Source organism: Sorex fumeus, unplaced genomic scaffold (genome assembly GCF_029834395.1).
Source record: "Sorex fumeus unplaced genomic scaffold, SorFum_2.1 ptg000002l, whole genome shotgun sequence".
Lineage (NCBI taxonomy): Eukaryota > Metazoa > Chordata > Mammalia > Eulipotyphla > Soricidae > Sorex > Sorex fumeus.
Window position 1 is genome coordinate 14,764,234 of NW_026606059.1, and position 21,929 is coordinate 14,786,162.

A 21,929-nucleotide genomic window follows, 5' to 3' on the forward strand; every position below is an offset into this window, starting at 1 on the left:
GACCCCCAAACAAAAGCACCTCTAGGAGTTATACACATTATCAGTCCCCCGGAAAAGGGTCTCAGCCCTCCCCTGGGGTGAGCAGCGGGCCCCAGGCACTCAAGCTGCTGGCTCCAAGCCAATCAGGCCTGGCTCCATAAGGGGAAAATTGGAAACAATACAGATGGAGGGGCTGTGAGCTAGCACAGCAGTGAGAACGGCTGCAGTCGGCCAGGCTGGATCCCAGTACCACACGGGCCCTTGAGAACAGCCTTGCAGCCCTGAGGGCCCACCAGTACAGCACACCCAGCCCCTGCACTAACCCGGGACCCTCGGCCAGCGCCTCCCCTCGAACCCAAAAAGGAGCTTTACTGATGATTTTCAAAAATTGCCTTGATGAATGGCATCAAATCCAAAGGAGCAAACAATATGATCTTTAGATGGTAAAATTTTATTTAAACACTTCTGGTATTTAAAAAACATTGAGGGGTCGGAACAACAGTCCAGTGGGGAGGGCTGCATGTGGCCACGCTGGGGTTCGGTCCCCCCCATCACATTTGCTCCCCTGAGCACCTCAAGAGTAATTCCTGAGGGCAGAGTCAGGAGTCGCCTTGAGCACCACCAGGTATGACCAAAAGAACCCCCCAAAATTTCTTTTTCAGGATTAGGCTTTGATATTGCATACTGATTGGTGGATTTTATGGAAAGCTTAAAGCTTACCATTTCTTAGTACAACTATCTAGGAAGCTCAGTGCCTGCTGCACTTTACTCATGAGCAGGTTCTCTTTATAACGTAAATAACTCTATTGTTTCCTTTCCTTATATACAAATGCTCACTTAAAAAAATTCATTTTATGACAGAGCTAAACATAAAATACCTAAAAACAAAAAGGTATATAGAAAAAAATAGGGAGAGAGAAACTTAGGATATGAAACTAAGAAAGCCATATTAAATTAGCACACAGAGATATACCAAGGACACAAAACTGAAAATCACAGCAACATATATAAAAGGGGAAGAAAGAATCGCCATACATTTTTGAGAGACCACCACAGAAATATCAGTCTCAGACCTAATAAAAGTTTGTATTTTAAAAAAATCTATTTTGCAGAAACAAAAGCAGTGGGATTATTGCTTTTGGGCATTTTCTGTTGTACTCTTCTTAGTGGCCCAATGGCCGCAGTGACAGAGCGCGCTAACTAGCACAGACTGCATAGACCAACTTTATCATTTGCAAATGATTTAGGGCTCTCCCTACTGAGCTGGAGGATGGGAAAACTACAGAGCAACGTATCTGTTAACTCTTTTTTTTTGGGGGGGGGGCAGTGTCACACCTGGCAATGCACAGGGGTTACTCCTGGCGGTGCTCGGGGGACCATGTGGGATGCTGGGAATGGAACCCGGGTCGGCCATGTGCAAGGCAAACGCCCTACCCGCTGTGCTATCGCTCCAGCCCCATTGGAAACTCATTTTTGATAAAAACATTCTGAAAGAGAAGACAGAGGATACCAAGATAGGCTGGCAGAAAAACTGGGGTTAAAAAAATCCAGAAAAGAAAGAGACCAACACAAAGGGCATGAAAGTGTTAAGTCAAGAAGAGGAGGTGAATGGAATCTAATTCAGATCCAGTGAACTTAGGATGGGGCATTAGAAGCTCACAAACTGGCTCAAGGCAAAATCTAACATGCAGTCTTTTTTTTTTTTTTTTTGAGGGGCAACCTGTGAACATAAGGATAGTCTCTACAAGCTATTTTATGGGATCAAGTGTAAGGGTCCATGAGTCGTGTCGGCTGTCCCGTGTTTCTGGCTGGCGTAACAGAAGCCGGGCAGGGCGGCTGCACAGAGACAGGACAGAGAGCGCAAGCCTGGTGGGTTCACTCTCTGGGTGCTGACTGGGAAGCTGGCATTTACCTGGCCGCCAAATGGAAATTATTTCTAATATTCAGATGACTTAATTTTTAAGAAATTCCTGAAACCATGATAGCAATCTATTTAGAAAAGCAGAGTAGATAAAGAACCTAGAAAAAATACATACATTTAGGAAATAAAGATTCTGGAAGCCATCATTAATATAATAAAGGGAGAACAGGGAGGGGCCATGGAATTGAAGAGAACACAGAAGAACAGGGTACTGCTGAGAAGACCAGGAATGGATAGCGGGAACAAGGGAAGTTCTTTCCTTTTAAGTACACATTTCACATTTTCACCACGACTTTGTAAATTAAGAACAAGATCACGTGAAGAGAAATAAATGAAAAGGTAAAGTGAAGGAATGAACACAGAATTTAGATAAAATAAGGGCTCAGGGGAACTCTAACATGCTCTTGCAGAAGATCTAGAATGAATGTTTATTTACCCAATATATTCATCCTTGTTCTCCTCGGTGACCAGGATATTGGAGCCTCCTAACTTTAGGTCATGTGAAGTAACCTTGCCCAAAATCTCCATGTCCACAGAAAAGTACATTTCTAAGCCACATTCTTCGATGTTGTTGTCTCTGAGGGACAGAGATAGACATATGCGCACTGATTAGCAAGAGGCACAAACTGTTTTCAAGGAAATGCTGTTCTGAAAGATAAATATTCAAACCTTATCCAGATAAGAGAATTATAAAACTCAGTATCAATAGATTCCAAATCCTTAATGGTCAGCTTTTTACTTAGCATCCTCTTGTAGAACGGTAAAGAGAAACCAGTGTCAATAAACTTTCCATGGAAAAGTGCCTGCCAAAGAAGAAAAAATGTACAAAATATCAGTCTTCTTAGAAAATATGATAATATAGAATCCAGATTTCTATCTTATCAAGGGAAAAAAAACCACCTAGTAAGCTGACAAGTAGATAAACAAATTAAAGGTTTGAGACAAAATTTATTTCAATTGAGGTCAGTTCTGTAGCTATGTCAGATCCTACCTATATCTGTGAAAGAGGATAGCAAAAGCACCTTTACCAAACTCCTACTGGTTTTAATGTTTTATGAATTAAATGAGCCAACTGGATGTAGAGTTGAACAGGCTCAGGATTCCCTGTTAGATGTCCCTGGAAGGACCCATTTCCCTCCCTCACCTGACAGTTGCCGACAATTTTCAGACCAACCCCCTCCACATCTTCACTCCTATTCACAGCAGCCAACAGAGGAAGTCACAAACCTCCTCACAACTCCTCACTCTCTCCCCCAAGCAGCTCATCTCAAAATCTGTCCCATTCCCCTGATCTCCCCAAACAGTCTACTAATGCTGTCCCTCTGCGTTCCACAATCCATTATTCACAAATCCTTCATTTCTGCTCAACTCTCCTTGAGAGATTCTCCAGGATCTCGTTCTCACCCTACCACTCCCCAGGGTCTGTGCTTATCCCTCAAGTCACCAAAGGAGAAGGAAGCGATTTCTCTCTCATCACCCTGTGCACGTCACCAGGACTGATGTGAAGCCTCCTCCCCCAAATCTGCCGCATCGCCTAAACTGCTGGTGGCTAAGCTCCTCCTCCACCCCCTCCAAATAAAAACCCACCATCATCCGAGGTCTCTGACTTTCTTCTTTCTTTTTCCTTCCTCTTTTCATTCCATCAAAATTCTCATCTTATACTAGTACTTATACTAGGTTCACAGATTCCGACCCCTCCCTTGATGCTCCTTTTGCTACTTTCACTGTTTAGTCACTTGAGTTATCTTAAGTCTTGAACTCAGCTAAACATTCCCAGCACCACAGCATAAAAACTGTTATAAGTATCTATTAGCAAAATTTTTAAAGAAAAAGGGGTGGGGGGGCATTTTCTTTCATAGCCAGAAATTAAAACACCTCCTGAGTTTCTAGTATGCTGCTGCCTTTACTCATGTGAAGTAACCTTGCCCAAAATCGCCATGTCCACAGAAAAGTACATTTCTAAGCCACATTCTTCAATGTTGTTGTCTCTGAGGGACACAGATATACATATGCGCACTGATTAGCAAGATGGACATCACCCCTCCCCTACTAGTATTTAAAACACATTCTATGACTCCGTTACCTCAGAGCTGCCCCCGGAGCCCCTCATCAAGTTTTACCTCCCCTTATTCCACTTAGCTTCCACCATAAATCACTCAAAGAATTCCCTTGAATACTTCAAACTCTCCTTCCTCCAATGTGTTTCTGACCAAGATCTCATGCCTCACTAAATCCAGGTGTCTGGGCAGTGGAACATGCTAGAAATGCATATGCAACTATGCTGGGTGGTTCCAGGGCCAAAACCCGCAAGTGGAAGCTTGTATTTATCGCCTGGACTGTTCGAAATGGCCTCAATGTCATTCCCCTATTCAGAACTTCTTTTTTTCTTTTTGGGTCACACCCGGAGATGTACAGGAGTTACTTCTGGCTCTGCACTCAGGAATTACTCCTGGCGGGATGCTGGGAATTGAACCCGGGTCAGTCTCGTGCAAGGCACACGCCCTACCGGCTGTACTATCACTCCAGCCTTCCCCACCCCTTCAGAACTTTTCAAATAAATTTTCTAAGGCTCAAAACACAGTAGCCCTAGACCTCATCTATCACACGACCTCCCGTGTTCTCTGTCGTAGCCCTGGTATTTTTCAGCGAAAATGTTACTTAGGCGTCAGAACCTTTGTCGTGGTGTACCTACACCACAGTACCCTACACCTAGTACTGTGTTCTCTAAGATATCTGCATGATCCATTCCCTTGCTTTCCTCATGCTTCTGTCCGTGTGTGAGAAAGCACACCTCAAATCACATTCGAAGTATGGTATGGAATGTATGTGTGTATGTGTGTAGACATGCACATATATAAAAAACTAAAAAACATAGCATACGGCTATTTTCTATCTCCCTCCAAGCTTATTTTGATCCCGCGAACAGGCAGGGACTGTGTCCCTTTTTGTGCTCATACTGTGATACTATGAAAGGACCTCAGTAATATTTTCTGAACAAAGGATAAAGTGCAGATAAAAAGACAATACCACGAAAGCTTCTGAAAATACCTAAAACCAATGAAGTGCAGTTTTTATACAACTCAAGATTTTCCTTCTAGAGAAAAATTAAGCTATAACTAGGATTTAATTTATAAAATAAAAGGACCTTAAAAAATTAAGCAGCTTAATCAATAATCCTCATATTCACAGTGCTGAACATAGCACAGGCATTCAACAATATATGCTATATTTCGAGAGAAGGTAAAACTTCCTTGGTAACTAAATTCGTGAAAACGTATCAAGAGGAATACATAAAGAACTCTGTAAAACTCTTCTGAAATAAACGAAGCTTAAATAAACAAGTGAAGAAAGAATGGAAAGTAAGACTCACCATAGCAATAAAACGACCAATAAAACAGAAGTATGAAAGATGATCTGGATTAATGGTTGATGCTGGGTTTATCTGTAGACAGTAGTTGTTCTTGCCAGCATACTCAAATAAACAATACATGGGATTCAAAACTTCATGTGAAAGCAAGAAAAACCACTCTCTAAAAGAAAATAAGAGTAACTTTTAGCATTTTTATAGGCATGTATTTTAAGATTATGCATGTATCATACCCATGCATGTATCATACCTCTGCTTAGAAGCTGTTTTTTAGTAACTCCACTGCACAATTTCTTAACCCTCCAAAAAGTATTCTGATGACATAGCTGGGCCTCTAGTCAATGTTACGTGCCAGTTCCTGCACCGCCAAGCTAGAAACTCCATATTCCTGACATACAGCATGCCGATTTCCTTATCTTTTGTGGAAATGTCTCAACTTCAACTCAGCCTACGTGAGTCTCACTTTTTTCTTTCAAGTCCAGCTTCAATGCCAGTCCAGCAAATTTTAGCATATTATCTCTATTGATCATGGAAAATATTTGTGGTAACCTCACAATTTTATACATTTTCTGTATGACATGCCCCACCTACCAGATCATAAGTCCTTCAAAGTAAAACCCTCATCTCTGTTATCCTTTTACCCTTAACTCTTAAGAGCAACCCAGGTTTTAATAAGTATCTGCAGGTGATAACTGATGCACTGCCCTCTTGCTATGGAACAGGCTGAATTTTACAGCCAAATATTAAAAATGGAACCAACAATTTGAAAGAAGAAATCACTTAATGTGACAAGTATCTACTTAGTACCACCTCTTCTGCCGCATTGAAAAAAAAAAAACATCTAACATGAAACTCAGCTAGGTAAGATGAACAATTTCTATTATGACATAAACTCAATTAGCAAAAACTCTCCCACAATCATTTCCTTTTAAAGCAGGGCTCCAAACACATACGCCTCCAATAATCAGTGAGTCCAGAGGCATCCTTATTTACATGAGCATCAAATCCTCCTCCCTCACTGTATCCCTGATGAAAATGACCATTCTTAAGAAAGTATTAAACCAGGTCGAGCATCCTAATCCTCAGAAGACTGCGTAGAGGTGGGGACACTGTGAAAGTGTCTCAGAGCAGCAGCTACCCCAGGCCAGCCAACCGATGCCACAGAGAAGGCACAAACACAGATTAGTGTTTGTACGGAAGTGAGAAATTCTGATTCCTAAGTGTAATTCGGTGATACTTTTGAATACTCTTAAGTGACTCAAAAATAAATCACAATGGAGCCACCACTATGCAGGATAGTTTCCTGGCCTGTTCACAAATGCTTTTGACAGCTTTTAAAGTACCGTCATGAAAAGTGCCTGAAACTTTAGAAGGTCCCTAAACAAAATCCATGAAATAGAATCCAGTCCCTACAGAGCAGTCGAACTAAGTGGACCTCCAGCTGTGTTGAAGCTGAGTAAGACATGTTTCCAGTGAAGAGAACTTAACAGATCTAGCTGAAATGAGTTTGGACACACAAAACAGTAGAAACAAAATTATCAGCTGCTGTAGGTAAGTTTTAGTGAACAGCATCCCAGAGAAAATAAAATACTTGTATAAGATTTACTAGAATATAGCACTGAAATGATATTCTGATACTAGTAGGAAGAAAAAAGTTCAAACTACTTAAGAGGCAGAAGAGTTCACTTTCAACATACCCTTTCCTATAATCTCAAATGAACCAAAAAAGATAAAAACAGAAACAAAAAAAATGAGACAACAGATGAACGAACAGAGCCTAGAAAAGAAAATGAAGAAACGATAATTCCACTAATGAAAAAAAAATCACATCAGAAGCAGAGAAAAGTAGGGGAGTACTACAGTGGCACAGGGGGAAGGTGTGACAAACCTCAAAACAAAACGGAAAAGCGTAAGGATGAAAAATGATCAGGGGCAAGATGACAGGCGAGTGAGACTGACAAAGGGGGTTCCACATACCCATGACTGATGTTCCTGAAGAAAAGATGGAACAAATGGAACAGAAAAAATATTCAAAGACATAATAGAAGAAAATTCCCCGTAAGTTAAGGAAGATCTTATTACGTTCATTAGAAAGCTATCAAACAATCAACAATGAAATCAATCAACTTCAAGGAAAAGAACTATGTAGATACCCAGAGGGAAAAACGTTTCCTACAGGAACTGGTCTCCCCTTTGGCAGTGACAATAGTCAATGACCGAGGAGAGAAAGGCAATGTCCACAGAGGTGTACCGAAGGGTTATGGAAGAAATTTACATCTGGTGAGGCTGCTGTGTAATATAGAAGTAACAAAAGGTCCGTTCTCAGACAGGCAAAGACTAAGGGATACATCACTCTTGTGAAGAGCTGAAACGGATTAATACATGAACCAAAATTAAAAATTTAAATAAAAAAGTCATGGCCTGGAGGAATTGACTAAATGCATTAAAAACAGTAAAATATAAAACCAAACTCAAAGAGTTGAGATAATAAATAAGGGCTCAGATAAGAATGTCGACATTGATCAAGCAGGCGCTTTAAAAACAATTCTAATATCCTTCTTAATGTCTGAACAATTCTATTATTAAAGTAAATCACAACAAATATGATATGAACATTCACTGTGATAGGAGTGTGATTTTTTTTCCTGCAAAAGCTTGATAATACTCTGGATGAAAAAGACATGCCAACATAACCAACACTTCAATAATCCCACATAAGGCGGTCTACTCCCAGCAGCTATGCCTGGGCATTCATCTCTTTCTGCCCATTGTACTACAACTGTGATCTCGTAACTCTATACACCTGTGAAATTTAAGGTGAACAGAGAGTTGATTCTATAGAAACACAAGTTTAATTATTTGTAAAGAGTCAATAAAAGCATTTCTCTAAAACAGAAATCACTGTCAAATTTGGTTTGAGAAAAAGAAGTGAGCGGAAATTTTAAACGTAAAGAATTTTCAACGGATACTGCTTCACAAGTGTGTGTATTGTTAGTATATTTAATATGGAAAATGTTATTCTAGGAGTGAGATTGGATTAATGATTAATTTTCATCACAAAAGAAACACAAAGACCAGCATCACTGTTAAAATAGCAAATGGTACGTAATCCTATGCATGCTGATCCACTAATGACTGTATCACCACACAATGGAATTGTGCAAGCATCAATCTATTAGATTGTATACATGCTGATATAAACGATATCCACGGTAAATAACAAAACCAAGCCGCTATAATTATAATTGTAGGACAGTTTTAAAAAACAGCATACACGTACTAAATTATAAATACAAGAATTTATTTATAAAAGAAATGTAGAGAATAAAACAAATTATCTCAAAAATTGTGTGAATGTCTACATTCTTGCTTTAAATAGTAATTCTAAATTTTATTTTAAAAATATAACTTTGAAACAATATATCCATTCCATACAATGAGGAGATGAAGGGGCAATTATTTTAAAGCTGATATATGATAGATTACCTTGCTAGACCACCATAATCAAGTCCTTCTTCTCCTCTAAATATTACATACAACCGCCTCCTCAAGTCATAGGGTTTTAATGCCATAATCTAATTAAAAATAAAACATGGATATTTAAGCACTCATTCACATTACAAGTTTCTTCCAAAAAACAATTCAATTCTAATTTCACCTTATTAGTTTTCAAAACTACACAGTTCCTAATCCCATACAGAAACATTTTTAAGTCAAGAGATAACTGATTTGCTCCACTGGAGTGTTCTCTGGTCCCTTTATTTTGGGACTCCTTTCCTTCCTGTGAACGGTTCCCTTTAGCTGCAGTAAGTGGGAATTCCACTCTGGGTTATGAGCCAGGAAAGGAAGAGTCTGCAACAGCTTCCAAGCCCGACAGCTCAGGGTCCGAGAGCCAAGGCTCCCAGAGGAGGCCGGGTCAGCCCCAGCACTGCCAGGAGCCGCCCAAGAGCTGCTACTCCGTCGGCCCCCTCCCGTGACCACCAGGAGAGCAGAAATCCCTCTGGGCTCTTTGCTTTTCCCTCCATCCCACCCTGCCAAATCATTCAACACTACTACTGCAAGAGGCAGCTTGTAAATTTTTCTGACAAAGGACATAGAGCAGAGGTTAAAACATTTTTGCTTGGATCCTTAGACCTTTCATTTTTCAAGGAATTGTTGCAGCAAATAATTGGTATCAGATGACAAATTGATACGCAAGATCCTATATTTTAAAACAATACGTATATGAACATTCATAATCCTTACAAGCTTCTGTCAGGGCACTATAAAGTAAGCTAGGTTTGTGTCCCCGTGTATTAGAACCATTGCCGAGAGTGAGTAAGGGCTAAGACAGACCCCGCCACTGAAGGGACAGGCAGGGCTCGAACCCCGAGGCAGAGAGCGAAGCCAAACAGCTCACCATGGATGCTGATGTAACTGACTCAGAGAAAGCCCCAACAGCTCCGCAAGTTCATCTCTGACACTTTTACTTGGGTCAGAATTTAGTAACTCTAGTCAGAAGTGAGTTTTCTGGTTGGGTGTTGGCTTTTTTGTGTTTTGGAGTGTGTGTGTGTGTGTGTGTGTGTTTGTGTGTGTGTGTGTGTGTGTGTGTGTGTGTGTGTGTGTGTGTATGGCCCAGACATAAACATCTAGTAAAATGGACAATTTTTTACTGTGACAAAAGTGATTATTACTCCATCTTGACCTCTGTAAAGTGTATTTACAAGTTCCTGGGGGGCCCCGAGAGACAATATAGCAAGCAGGACCCTTGCCTTGCCCTCAGCCCACCTAGATTCAACCCCCCAGCACCAGAGATGCTCCCAAGTACCACCAGGAGTGATCTCTGAGCACCACCAGTGTGGACCCATCCAAAAATAAAATCAAAAAAGCAAAAAGTCCCTGTAATCAAGTACTATCAATGTCACTGTCACTGTCCTCCTGTTGTTCATGGATTTTTGCTCGAGCACAGTGAGTTTTGGTCCATCATTATAATGTTTTTGAGAGAACTGAGAATTTATATGAAAAATCCTCTGCTTGAAAACAGAAAAAAAGGAGAGACAGCTTTCTGATTTTTAATTAATCTACAGTAGACTCAGAAAGGATAGATGTCTAATCATCAAATATTAATCCTTGCACTATTTGAGGTACCAGGCATAAACAAGAGCAATAAACAAGAGGTCAGCTGTGGTGAGAGTCACAAAAAAGGATGAAGTATGATAAAGAGCCAAACTGGGACCGAAATGATGAACATTTACCTACTCGCCAAATAAGGTCTCTCTGAAGTCGTAACATTTAACAGAAACCCAAAGGATGTGAGAATTAACATCAGAGGGGTTAAGGGGAATACCGAAATGGAATACAGGAGCCACACCATTTAATTTAAATTTCACTGCACTGCCAAGACAGTTCTGAGTTAGTATAAAGACTTAGCAAAGTGTCAAAATCAGCGAACGTGTCAACTTGACCAGAAGCAGCTATTCAAGCTTTGTTTTGACAGAATCTAATTATTGATGGGATGACTGTCTCTCGGCACCACTTCCTTCACCCATGAAAGGGAAGATGAAGATACTACCCCAAAGGATTCTGCGAGGACGCAGTGAGAGGATAACTATGAGGGACCAGTCCAAGCACACAACTGTCACTTATGACACGATGGGGATGATTTCGGCAATGTTATAACTACACTGCACGGGGCCCCCAGTAAGTTGGAAACCACTGCTACCTCTGAATGGTTTAAAATGCTTCAGACGAATTCCTGAGAGATAACAGACAGCACAGTGAGGCAAGTTGTACTGTTTCACTTCAACAAAATCTTCCTTACCTGTTGGAAGGAATCTTCAAACAACGTCTGCCGGGACACGTTGATCTTTACATGGCTGGGTAGTGCATTAGACTAAAAATAAAAATAATATGACAGCATCATGTAAGCTGTAGCATATATACTGCGTAAAGATAAGACTGAATTATTATGAACTTAAGATTTATTTACCACTGTAGTACCTGGCACAAGTAACGGAAGTGAGCAAGTTTCCATCTAAAGCTGCGTTCATAAGCAATTTGTGGACCACCCTTAGTTCTAAAGAAAAGCAAAAACAAACCATGATTTTAATGATATACTGATTCAGAGCATTTAATATACAGTATGAAACATAAGCGTTCCAGAACATACGAAATTATTTGCTGGTAGAGAAATAAAGCTGTAAATATTTAGTGGAGCCACTAGTGGCTGGAACAAGGAAGGTATGCAACATACACACGAAAGGAGGGATATTGTATAAAAATGGAAGGACCTTTTACAGAGTAGTCAAATAAAATACTCAAATCCATTACTATTTCACAGCAAACCTTTAAAAACCCTGTATCTTAAAATAGAAAGAAGGGACATAGAAGGAAATTTGACCACATCCTAACCCTAATGTGAAATGAAAATAAATTCTTATGGTGACAGCAATCAAAAAAAAGATCAAACTCCTAAGGCCAGAGGACACCCAAGCGCTGGTGACTCGCAAGGCAAGCCACCGAATTCATGCAGATAAGCCAAGTGCCACGGACCCTGAGACAGCCTGTATGAACCTTCACAGACACAGGAACATTTTGGGATGGGTAGAAAAACACTCTCTTTCGTTTTCAGGTTCAACAGAATTCGTTCAACAAATATTTATAAAATGTATAGCATGGACCCAACCCTCTTCTAGACAGTGTTTTCTTACTTGCTAATAAAACACTAAAACGTCTGCTTCTGTGGAGCTTACGTATTAGGAATGGGATAGACAAGAAATAGGAGGAATAAGCTACAAATGTAGCATTATGTAAGATTTATGTCTTACCATCCCTGCTTATGTAAGTGAGTGAATGCATGGGCAAAACTGTGTTGAAAGAATAAGGTAGGGCTTGGAGCAATAGCACAGTGGGTAGGGAGTTTGCCTTGCATGCGGCCAACTCGGGTTCGATTCCCAGCATCCCATATGGTCCCATGAGCACCGCGAGGAGTCATTCCTGAGTGCAAAGCCAGGAGTAACCCCTGAGTATCGCCAGGTGTGAACCCCCACCCCCCCCAAAAAAAAGAATAAGGTAGAGAAAACCTTTCCAAAGTTTTTCAAGGTTTTTCTTCTGAAAAGAGTAAGACGAATAGATTCAGGGACAAATTAGTAACTGAGCTGAAACACAGAGTGCATAAGCAATCCAGGTATTCGGGAGAAGAGCACATCACACTGAGGGTTGCAAGCTCAGATCCGGGAACGGAGAGAAGCTTATCCTGTGCCTGAGGAACAGTTGGGTGAACAGTGAAGCTGCAAGACAGAGAACAGAAGAGAACCCAGAAACGAGGATGGAGAAAGAGTCGGAGTCAGACACGGGGAGGACTCAGAAGGCACTGTAATCAGAGCTCGGCTTTTGGTTTTAGTGAAAGGAAAAGCACGAAGTGACCCATGCAAAGGAATACCTAACAACATAACATTTCACTTACATTTCAAAGCACAAACTGAAACCCAGTTGCAATTACAAGGATAGTACAAATGAGAAACATATTAAGCACAGCAAATATGAGGAATATATCACATATTATTAATCTTGTAACACATGAGGAATAAATTAGAAAGCAGAAACAGAGTGACAGCACCGGGTGAGACAAGTGTTAGCTGAGGCCAAAATGGCATTAGTGAAAGTGGGAAGTAAGAGTTGAAAGTTGGGTATACTGCGAAACTGTTAACTACAATTCCTGGTGAACTGTGTGGGGGGTAAAAGAGAAAGAGAAACCAAGGGTGATTCCAAGACCTCTGGCCCAGGCACCTGAACAGGGAGTCGTCATCAACGGAAACGGAAGCTAACACAGAACAAATCTGAAGGAATCATCAGGGAGAAGTTAGAAGCAGAGGTCCCAGGTAAGCAGCTGAACAGATTAAGCAAAATTTCAAACGGGCAGACAGAGCAAAGATAAAATTTTGTGAGTCATCAGGATTCAGATTTTTTTTTTTAGTTAAGGTGTACCAAAAGAATGAGAAGAGACAGTAAACGAAGTACAGAGCTCGGGAGACTTAGATACTGAAGAGGAAACGAAGAGAAGGGCGGGACCTGACACAACAGTGGGAGGACTAAGACCACAAAGGCAGAGAGAAGGAACAAAGGTTAGTCCCTAGCCTAATTTTTTCTTCTAAATTTGTTTTTACTTTTTGGTTTTTGAGCCACACTCAGTGATGCACAGGGGTTACTCCTGGCTCTGCACTCAGGAATCACTTCTGGAGGTGCTCGGGGGACCACATAGAAGGTGGGTTGCAAGGCAAATGCCCTCCCCGCTGTACTATCTCTCCAGCCCCACCAAGGCCCAGCCGACTTCTGAAGAGAGAAATGTTCCTGGTCAGATGGCCCTGGAAACTCAAGACAACTGTAATCCAACTCCTGGATTAACACCCTAGAGGTCAAGGTGTCCCTAATCACTTCCCAGCTAGTGGATCTTCCTGGGATGCTTTAAGAGATTAGCAAGAACAATGCTGAGGCAGGATCCCAGGCTCTGGGAGAAACGAACTTTCACTGGGTGGGTCTGTGAGGTGAACAACAGGATCTTTTTCTTTATCTAGGAAAAATAACATCTGAAGAAACTAATACAGTAGCAAAAGAAAAACTGATACCATGAAACAAAAAGAGATGTTAAGTGCTTGAATAACTAAGTGTAAAAGAGGAGGAAAGATGTAGTATACAGAGGGAGCAACCGGCTTTTGGCAGGATAGTGACAATCCACCTCAGGGCTTTAGAGAAAACATACTATGACAGGAAGATTCTGCAAAAGGACTTTCCAGACTTCTTTTATTTTCTTAATGAAGCATCGATATCACACAGAAGTCAGGATGAGAGATCTGTCAGAGACCTAATAAAATATCTTTATCGAGAAATTTCAATTTTGCTAAATATCTTATTCCCTGAAGTTTCAGCAGTGTCCCTGAAAGGAATCAACTCAGAGGACAGAGTGGCTTGGTGTGAAAGAGTTCCATTAATTCATTCACTCCACGATTTTGTGTAAACTAACTTTGCTTTCCAAACTTGTAAAAGCAAACTAAAATTATCTACTTAAAGGAATTACTTCAAGATAAAATGAATACATATAAATACATACATATATATATATAAAGTTCTTCAAACAATCCTTCACATACAGCAAGCACAATATACTTATATACAAATTTTATATTGTCAAGAAATTATATGGCACGACTCCATTTTGGAATAAAGAAACTTCAATGCGTTGCTCTATTTGAGGCTAAATTATAAACTTTACGTCTCCATTAAATACAATTTAAGAGGGGTTGGAGACAAAGCACAGCATTTGGGTAGTGCATTTGCCTTGAACACAGCCAAACCAGGTTTGATCCCCGATATTCCATATGGTCCCCTGAGCACTGCTGGGAGCGATCCCTGCGCACAGAGCCCTGACCTCAGTAAGTCCTGAGCACTACTGGACATGGCCAACAAATACAATTTTTTTTTTTTACAAAAATGATGAAAATAAATAGAACTGAAAAATCTTAGGCTTTTCACTTACACAGATGACTTCCCATTGCGAGGATCTTTGAATGTTGTTGTTCTTGTATTATGATCAACAAAATACCTAACGCCTTCCCGAGTATATCTAATTTCCCAGCCTTCTGGAAGGGGCTCTTCATTCTGTAAGCTAAGAGATAACGTCAACAGAGAATGTGAACATTTTCCAGGTACTGAAACATCTGAATCAAGATGTCCTTGACTCTATCCACAGAAATCAATGTTTGAACCCAATAGGGCCCTCGCCATTAGATAGATACCCTTGAGTTCTTGGATCTTCCCATTGGGTTGTTTTTGTGTTGTGATTCACAAAGTAGACTCTGTCTGTTGAATCCACTCTTTTTTCTAAAACACAGAATAAGCACAGCATTCAGCAACCCTGTAATATATTTATCTTTCAGATATTTTTACCAGCAACAAATTAGCTTACCCCAGCCCGGCGGCAAAGGCCCATATGGGTCATTTTCTGCAGCTAACATTGAAGCCTAATGAGAGAAAGGGTTGAAGGGAGAAATGACATTTTAATATAAAAGATAAACTAGACATAGAATAGTCACATTTTCAGTCATCTCTAAAATTTATAGAAATATGAATAATTTCAAGACACAAAGTCTTAAAAATGAAACAACTTAAGAAAGTAGATCAAATAGAAAAAGTAATGTTTTTTTAATGATGGTTGTAAAATTATACTCTAACATTAACATTTTTAATGTCTGTATCAACATTCGTCTGTAAGGATAAGAACATGTAGGGGCCAGAGCGACAGCACAGCAGGTAGGGCATTTATTTGCCTTGCACGCGGCCGACCTGGGTTTGATTCCCGGCATCCCATATAGTTCCCCAAGCACCGCCAGGAGTAATTCCTGAGTGCATAAAGCAGGAGTAACCCCTGTGCATCGCTGGGTGTGACCCAAAAAGCAAAACAAACAAACAAACAAACAAAAAACCCCAAAACAAGGAAAAAAAGCATGTAATTAGCATAGCCCATAACAACAATTAGCACAAAAAATTGTGCTATTTTATAATTATCCTGATATTTGTCATACTAATAGTACTTATTATACTAATGATTAATATTTAGGACAGTAATTAGTAGTAAGCAAAGTTCTCTTTAAACTTGAGTCTAAGAATAAGCCCAATATTAAATGACAGTATCTTTTTCATATAAACTTATATCTTAAATGTTGGTATTTTTCACATATTCACACACTTAAGCTTAACACTATATACTCAAAATTAAAATGCAAAATTTTATCAATTTAAAAAGAATATAAAAATAATTACTGGAGAAGTCATTTCTTAAACTATCTTGATGAATTATTTTATAGCCTTGCAACACATACCCCTAAATGAACTTGATACCCATTGTTCCACTAATTCTTCCCTGAAAACTAAACAATTCTTTTCTTGGAGGTAGCAATATTTAATTCCCAGCTTTCCTTGCCACAGGGTCCAGAGAATGACCAAACTTGGTCAATAGGTGCAGGCAGAGATACCTGGTGAGGGATTCCCTTTCCAGGGAAAGGAAAACAAAAAAAAAAGTCAGAAGAAGCCATTTCCCCCTTTCAATTCTTCTCTTCTCTGCCTAGACTTTGAAAGTAAAGCCCAGAGGCCAAGTGCTCCATCTGACTTAGGTAGCCTGAAACTTGATAACGATGGAGAGAAAAAGGGGCAGAAAGAATCTTGGTACTTGATGTAGTATCTGCCTGAAACTCTCAAGCCCAGGCGTGGTGTGGTACTTAGGTGACTGGGCCTCAACTCTTTTATGGATGTCATCATGTTACATGCAGGTGAATAGACCACTTCTACATAGTTCCCCTACAACATACCACGAGAGCTTCTATCAACAAATTGAGGCCAAAAGCAAATACACGGTTTGAAATTTCATATTTATCCTGTGAAGCTAGATGATGAAACTGTGCCACAAGTTTCTGTATGTTACGAAAAAAAGAAAAGTGGTTGATGTTATGTAAACTAAGCCAGCCATTCCTTTGCTGCTCTCTAGGAGAGCAGTTCAACTACAAAGGGTGATTTTCTTGACATCTGAAAGATGAAACCACCTGAGACAGGAATCAAAAGAGTTTCTTTTTTGCAACTGTCCTACTTGAATCTGCTGACCTTGCCATTTTGGATTACTTCGTATTTCCTTAAAACACTGGGATGATGGAGATATGCCCAGCTCCCAACAATCATATATATTCTACCTCATGTGATCAAATCCATGTAATGAAAGTTGCTTTCACACACCCCCAACTCCCGCCCCATCCCGGTGGATGTTCGCTTATTAGAAACATTATTTACCAGGTCAAAATTTCAGACAGCATTACACTTTTTTAACAGAACTGTTTCCAATGTAAAGAATACATTTGGGAGCTCAGATCGAGAAGGGAGCACCAAATGAAGGATGTTGGGAGGATCCTCCCAGGATGGGAGAAGCATGCTGAAAGTAGACTATGGACCAAACATGATTGCCACTCATTGCCTCTTTTGCAAACCACAACACCTAAAAGGAGAGAGAGAACAAAAGGCAGAGGCAGGGTGGGATGGGGGGATGGGGGGTGGGAGGGATGCTGGGACCCGTGGTGGTAGAAAATGGGCACCGGTGGAGGGATGGGTACTGGATCACTGTATAACTGAAACCCAAGCACAAAATATGTAAGTCTACAACTGTACCTCATGGTGTCTAATAAAAAAAGAAAAAAGAATATACTTGGCAAGATAAAGTGCTGTTTCAGAGAATCTGAGATAGGAATCTGAACAGCTAAAATCCTGGTAAGACTAGCTTTCAGTAATATCAGGCTGTGACTGATTTTCCTTAAAAGTAAAGAGTTTACAACAAAAAGTGTGAATGAAAAAGTTTTATTTAAAGGAATCATATTTTTTTGTGTGTTTTGTTTTTTTTTCCTTTTTTTTTTAAGTGAATTACTGTGAGATACAGTTACAAAGTTGTTCGTGATTAGGTTTCAGTCATACAATGCTCCAACTCCTGTCCTTTAATCAGTGTGCATCTCCTACCACCAATGTCCCCAGTTTCCCTCCCGCCATCCCCGCCCTCCCCGCCTGCCTCTACGGCAGACACTTTCCTTCTCTATCTTGTTCTCTCTCTCCTTTTGAGCTTTATGGTTTGCAATACGGGTACTGGAAGGTCATCGTGTATAGCCCTTTATTTCCTTCCAGTGCTTAGTTCTTGTCCAGAGTGTTCATTTCCACTAGCATTGTCATAAAAATCCCATTTATGGAATTACCAGTTAGTAAGGATAAAATAGAGCATATAGCTGCTAATGAACTGGAATTTATTAAAAAGAGTGTTCATGGATCTCAGAAGTGCTATTTATGATCAAATTTAATGCACTTTGTAACATGAAAAAAACAGAAGCAACAACCAAAAACACCCTACCAAAATAGTACATGACAAACACCCAGAGGAAAGAGCTGCCCGGCACCTCTACACGCAGAGCTTACCGAGTAGAGGTATCGCTGGTTGAACTGCTGCATGGCGCCCTGCAGCTGGTTCCGCTGAGACTGCCACTGCTCGAAGTTGCGGACCGACTCCATGGTGGGCCGCTGCCACGTGGTGGTCCGGGTGTTATGATCCACGTAGTACACTCGGCCGCGGTCGTCGACTCTCCTCTCCCAACTACCCGAAACAGAAGAAACCACCACCTCAACGTGAGAACACCAGAAAGCAGTTGGCATTTCGCTCAGCTTCAAGTCAAGTTCAAGACATGATAAAATCATTTTCAAAGAACGCAAATACGGGTATTCTTCAGGAAAACTCTAGTTTCCTAGCATGCCACTTTAGTTCTATTACCTCCCCATTCGACCGGTGGATGACTTCTAAAGGCAGTCTTCAAAGAGAAAGAAGCCACGGTCTGTAGGGTATAAACTCCACAATCCTTTCCCATGTGAGCCATAAAGAAACACAGGAAGCGAACAGAGCCAGAGGCAAAAGACCCTGACAGTTGATTGACAGAACTGAGCAGTCCTGGGGCTCAGGGTGAGGGGAGAACAGGGGAGGGAGGGGGTTCTAGGACAATGGTGGATGGAAACCATACTCTCCTGCGGTCTGTGATGCTGGAGCAAATGCATGAAACCCTATCACTAACGGTACTGTAAATCAAAATGCCTCAGTCAAAAGAGGGGGGAAACCCAAAGCCCCTTTCCCCTGCAGCTGACAGGGACTCACATGAACACATGCACTGAGTCATCTCTTCCTGTTCGGGATTTTAAACATAATTTCTTAAAGCTTTTCTTTCTATTTTTGGAAACAGCCAAGTATTTTTTTCTTTCTTTTTGGGTCACACCTGGCTATGCACAGGAGTTACTCCTGGCTAATGCACTCAGGAATTACTCCTGGTGGTGCTCAGGGGACCATATGGTTTGCTAGGAATTGAAAGTGGGTGGGTCACGTGCAAGGCAAACGCCCTACCCACTGTACTATTTTCAATCAATGTTCCTACTCTGGCACTGCTGTAGATCTGAAGTGCAGACTACTGAGTGGCTGGTGGTTCGCGACTCATCAGCACGGAAAGTGCTAAGAATTATCAAAAAAGATCAGGAAGGAAATTCTCTGCATGTTAGTCAGTGACAACCTTTACCATCAACTTTTTTTTTTTTTTTTTTTTTTGCTTTTTGGGTCACACCCGGCGATGCTCAGGGGTTACTCCTGGCTCATGCACTCAGAAATTACTCCTGGCGGTGCTCGGGGACCATATGGGATGCTGGGAATCGAACCTGGGTCGGCCATGTTGACTGCGTGCAAGGCAAACGCCCTACCCTCTGTGCTATCGCTCCAGCCCCACCATCAACTTTTATTTTAGTATTTAAAAGCTTTTACAGAGGCGGGCAGAGGTGGGAAGGGGTGGGGATGGCAGGAGGGATACTGGGGACATTGGTGGTGGAGAACGGGCACTGGTGTAGGGATGGGTACTTGATCATTGTATGACTGAAACGTAATCACTAAAGTTTGTAAGTCTGAAACTGTATCTCATGGCGAATCATTAAAAAATGTAAAAAATAAATACATAAAAAAATTTTACAAGGTTTTAATTCATTTTAATCCCTCCATAATCTTAGTTCTAATGTAACTTACTCATAGCCATCTTTGTATAGCTCAAAATCCTGAACCACTCTAATGCATCTTGTGTTATTAAAGCACATGAAGTGGTTTACAGTTTAGATTACTACCAATGGTGAACCATACTATAAACTGACCTACAAATTTTTTCTGTTCCTTAAAAAAAGAAATAGGGTTAAAATTCTGGCTCCAAATTCTATGACTACTCTTGGTGTAGTTGTAGAAAGGGGGAAAAAATTCTTCTACAAGTATTCTCAGTAACTCTACCAGTGTTTGACAATTTCCTGAGGTGGCCCTGTAAGTTACAAAAGAAATAATCTAACGCTGTTGTTAAACAGTCATTATTCACAAGTTATAAAAAACAATATGCAGAATGAATAATTTTGTTATAAAAGTTTTACAGATCACGCAAATGATAAAACACATTTATGAAGATAATCAGGATGCCACCTTACCCAGGAGGTAAAGGCTGTGGCCTCTCCCACGTGGTGGTTCGAGTGTTATGATCCACGTAGTAGGTTCTGCCATGAGGATCTTTCCTCTGCTCCCACCTACAAATAAAACGCAGAAAGTTACTAAGAAGAAGAAAACAAGATAATCTAGAAAATGCTTCCTTCTAATAGTAATCAGGAAAACAATTTTTAAGTGAGATACATACTATATATATGATGTTGTTTCTCAAGTCTGAGAGCTTTTAAAGTTCTTCTTTATTCCTTTGCTACCAACAATACTGTAAGCTTCGGAAGCAGAGCAGAATACAAAAAAAAAAATATCTAAAGTTCTTAAGTTACTGCTAAGTTGAAGAAAAGGACGCACAAACGAGGAGATAGGGATTTTTATAATAAAAGAGCCCACCTAGTCTCAGAATAAGTTGAAAATAAATTTCCATGGGCCCGGGCAATAGTAGAAGCCTGTTGTGCATGCATGCTTCAGGCCCGGGGTTCCATCCCCAGCAGCCAGACACCGCCAGGAGTATTCCTGAGTAAACCAGGAATAGACCCTGAGCATTGCCAGTTGGGGCTCAAAAACCAAAGGAGAAAAAAAAAAAAAATATATATATATATAGGAGAGCCCGGCAAGCTACCAGAGATTACCCTGCCCGCATGGCAGAGCCTGGCAAGCTCCCCGTGTCGTATTCGATATGCCAAAACCAGTAACTATACCGGGTCTCATTCCCCTGACCCTGGAGGAGCCTCCAATCGTTGGGAAAGACAAGTAAGGAGAGGCTGCTAAAATCTCAGGGCTGGGACGAATGGAGACGTTACTGGCACTGGCCCGAGTAAATTGATGAACAATGGGATGACAGTGACACAGTGATATATATTTGCATATGTTTCAACCAGATGACTAAACATTCTTCACTTTAAGAAGAAGAATATTTAGTCATCCGTTGGTTTGGAGTAAATAAAGAACATGAAATCAGGTTTCTGATCACTGACAACAAAAACAACGGTGTACAGACAGTCAGTGGTCAATTATTACTTTCAAAACTTGCTACTTCAACGTGACGTCAAACGGCAGAAAGGAAAGCGGGAAAGCTGCGTACCCCGACGGCAACGTCTCCGTGCTCGCATTCCCAGAGTGCGACCGCACAGGCTCCACAGACCCGTCTGGCTGTCTTAACTTGGCGGCCTCAAAAGCAGAACTAGTTCCCGAACTCGAGACAGCAGGGTCTGCGGTGCTCCTAGCTTCGGAAACAACTGGCGCGCTAGCAGGAAGGATACATTCATTGTTTCCGGAGGCAGCCGGGACCTCCTGAACGGATGCGTCTTCAGCAGTAGTAGTAGTGCAATTGGAAGACAAAGTGGTTTCTTCAGAGGCCACTGCAGTACCCGTGGTATTTTCAGTTGGTGCAGATGAGGATGATTCTCCATTAAATGAAAAGAGAGAATTAATAAGGGGGTAGCTAGTAAGGAATGAAGAAGTAACCCATGAATCCTGCCCCAGGAGCCGTGGTGAAATACGCCAGTGCTGCTCCTTGCGACCAGGGTGACTGGCTGGCCTGGGGGCCCAGGTGCCTGACAGGTCCTCAGGGCCTTCCGCGGTCGCCAGCACTACACAAGCCTGCTACAGAG

At 41.1% G+C, this 21,929-nt stretch overlaps 1 protein-coding gene across 1 annotated transcript in view; it reads right to left on the reverse strand.

The window, feature by feature from the left end:
- WWP1 (WW domain containing E3 ubiquitin protein ligase 1) overlaps positions 1 to 21,929 on the reverse strand; it is an 89,192-nt gene that overhangs the window by 15,582 nt on the left and 51,681 nt on the right. Inside the window, exons 9-20 of the mRNA XM_056110099.1 lie at positions 21,401 to 21,722; positions 20,310 to 20,405; positions 18,240 to 18,414; positions 15,208 to 15,262; positions 15,038 to 15,122; positions 14,779 to 14,907; positions 11,247 to 11,322; positions 11,068 to 11,139; positions 8,754 to 8,842; positions 5,271 to 5,430; positions 2,570 to 2,703; positions 2,337 to 2,477 (exon numbers count right to left, since the gene is read on the reverse strand). Coding sequence (XP_055966074.1) covers positions 2,337 to 2,477; positions 2,570 to 2,703; positions 5,271 to 5,430; positions 8,754 to 8,842; positions 11,068 to 11,139; positions 11,247 to 11,322; positions 14,779 to 14,907; positions 15,038 to 15,122; positions 15,208 to 15,262; positions 18,240 to 18,414; positions 20,310 to 20,405; positions 21,401 to 21,722 — 1,534 coding nt within the window. The remainder of the gene's footprint in view (positions 1 to 2,336; positions 2,478 to 2,569; positions 2,704 to 5,270; positions 5,431 to 8,753; positions 8,843 to 11,067; positions 11,140 to 11,246; positions 11,323 to 14,778; positions 14,908 to 15,037; positions 15,123 to 15,207; positions 15,263 to 18,239; positions 18,415 to 20,309; positions 20,406 to 21,400; positions 21,723 to 21,929) is intronic.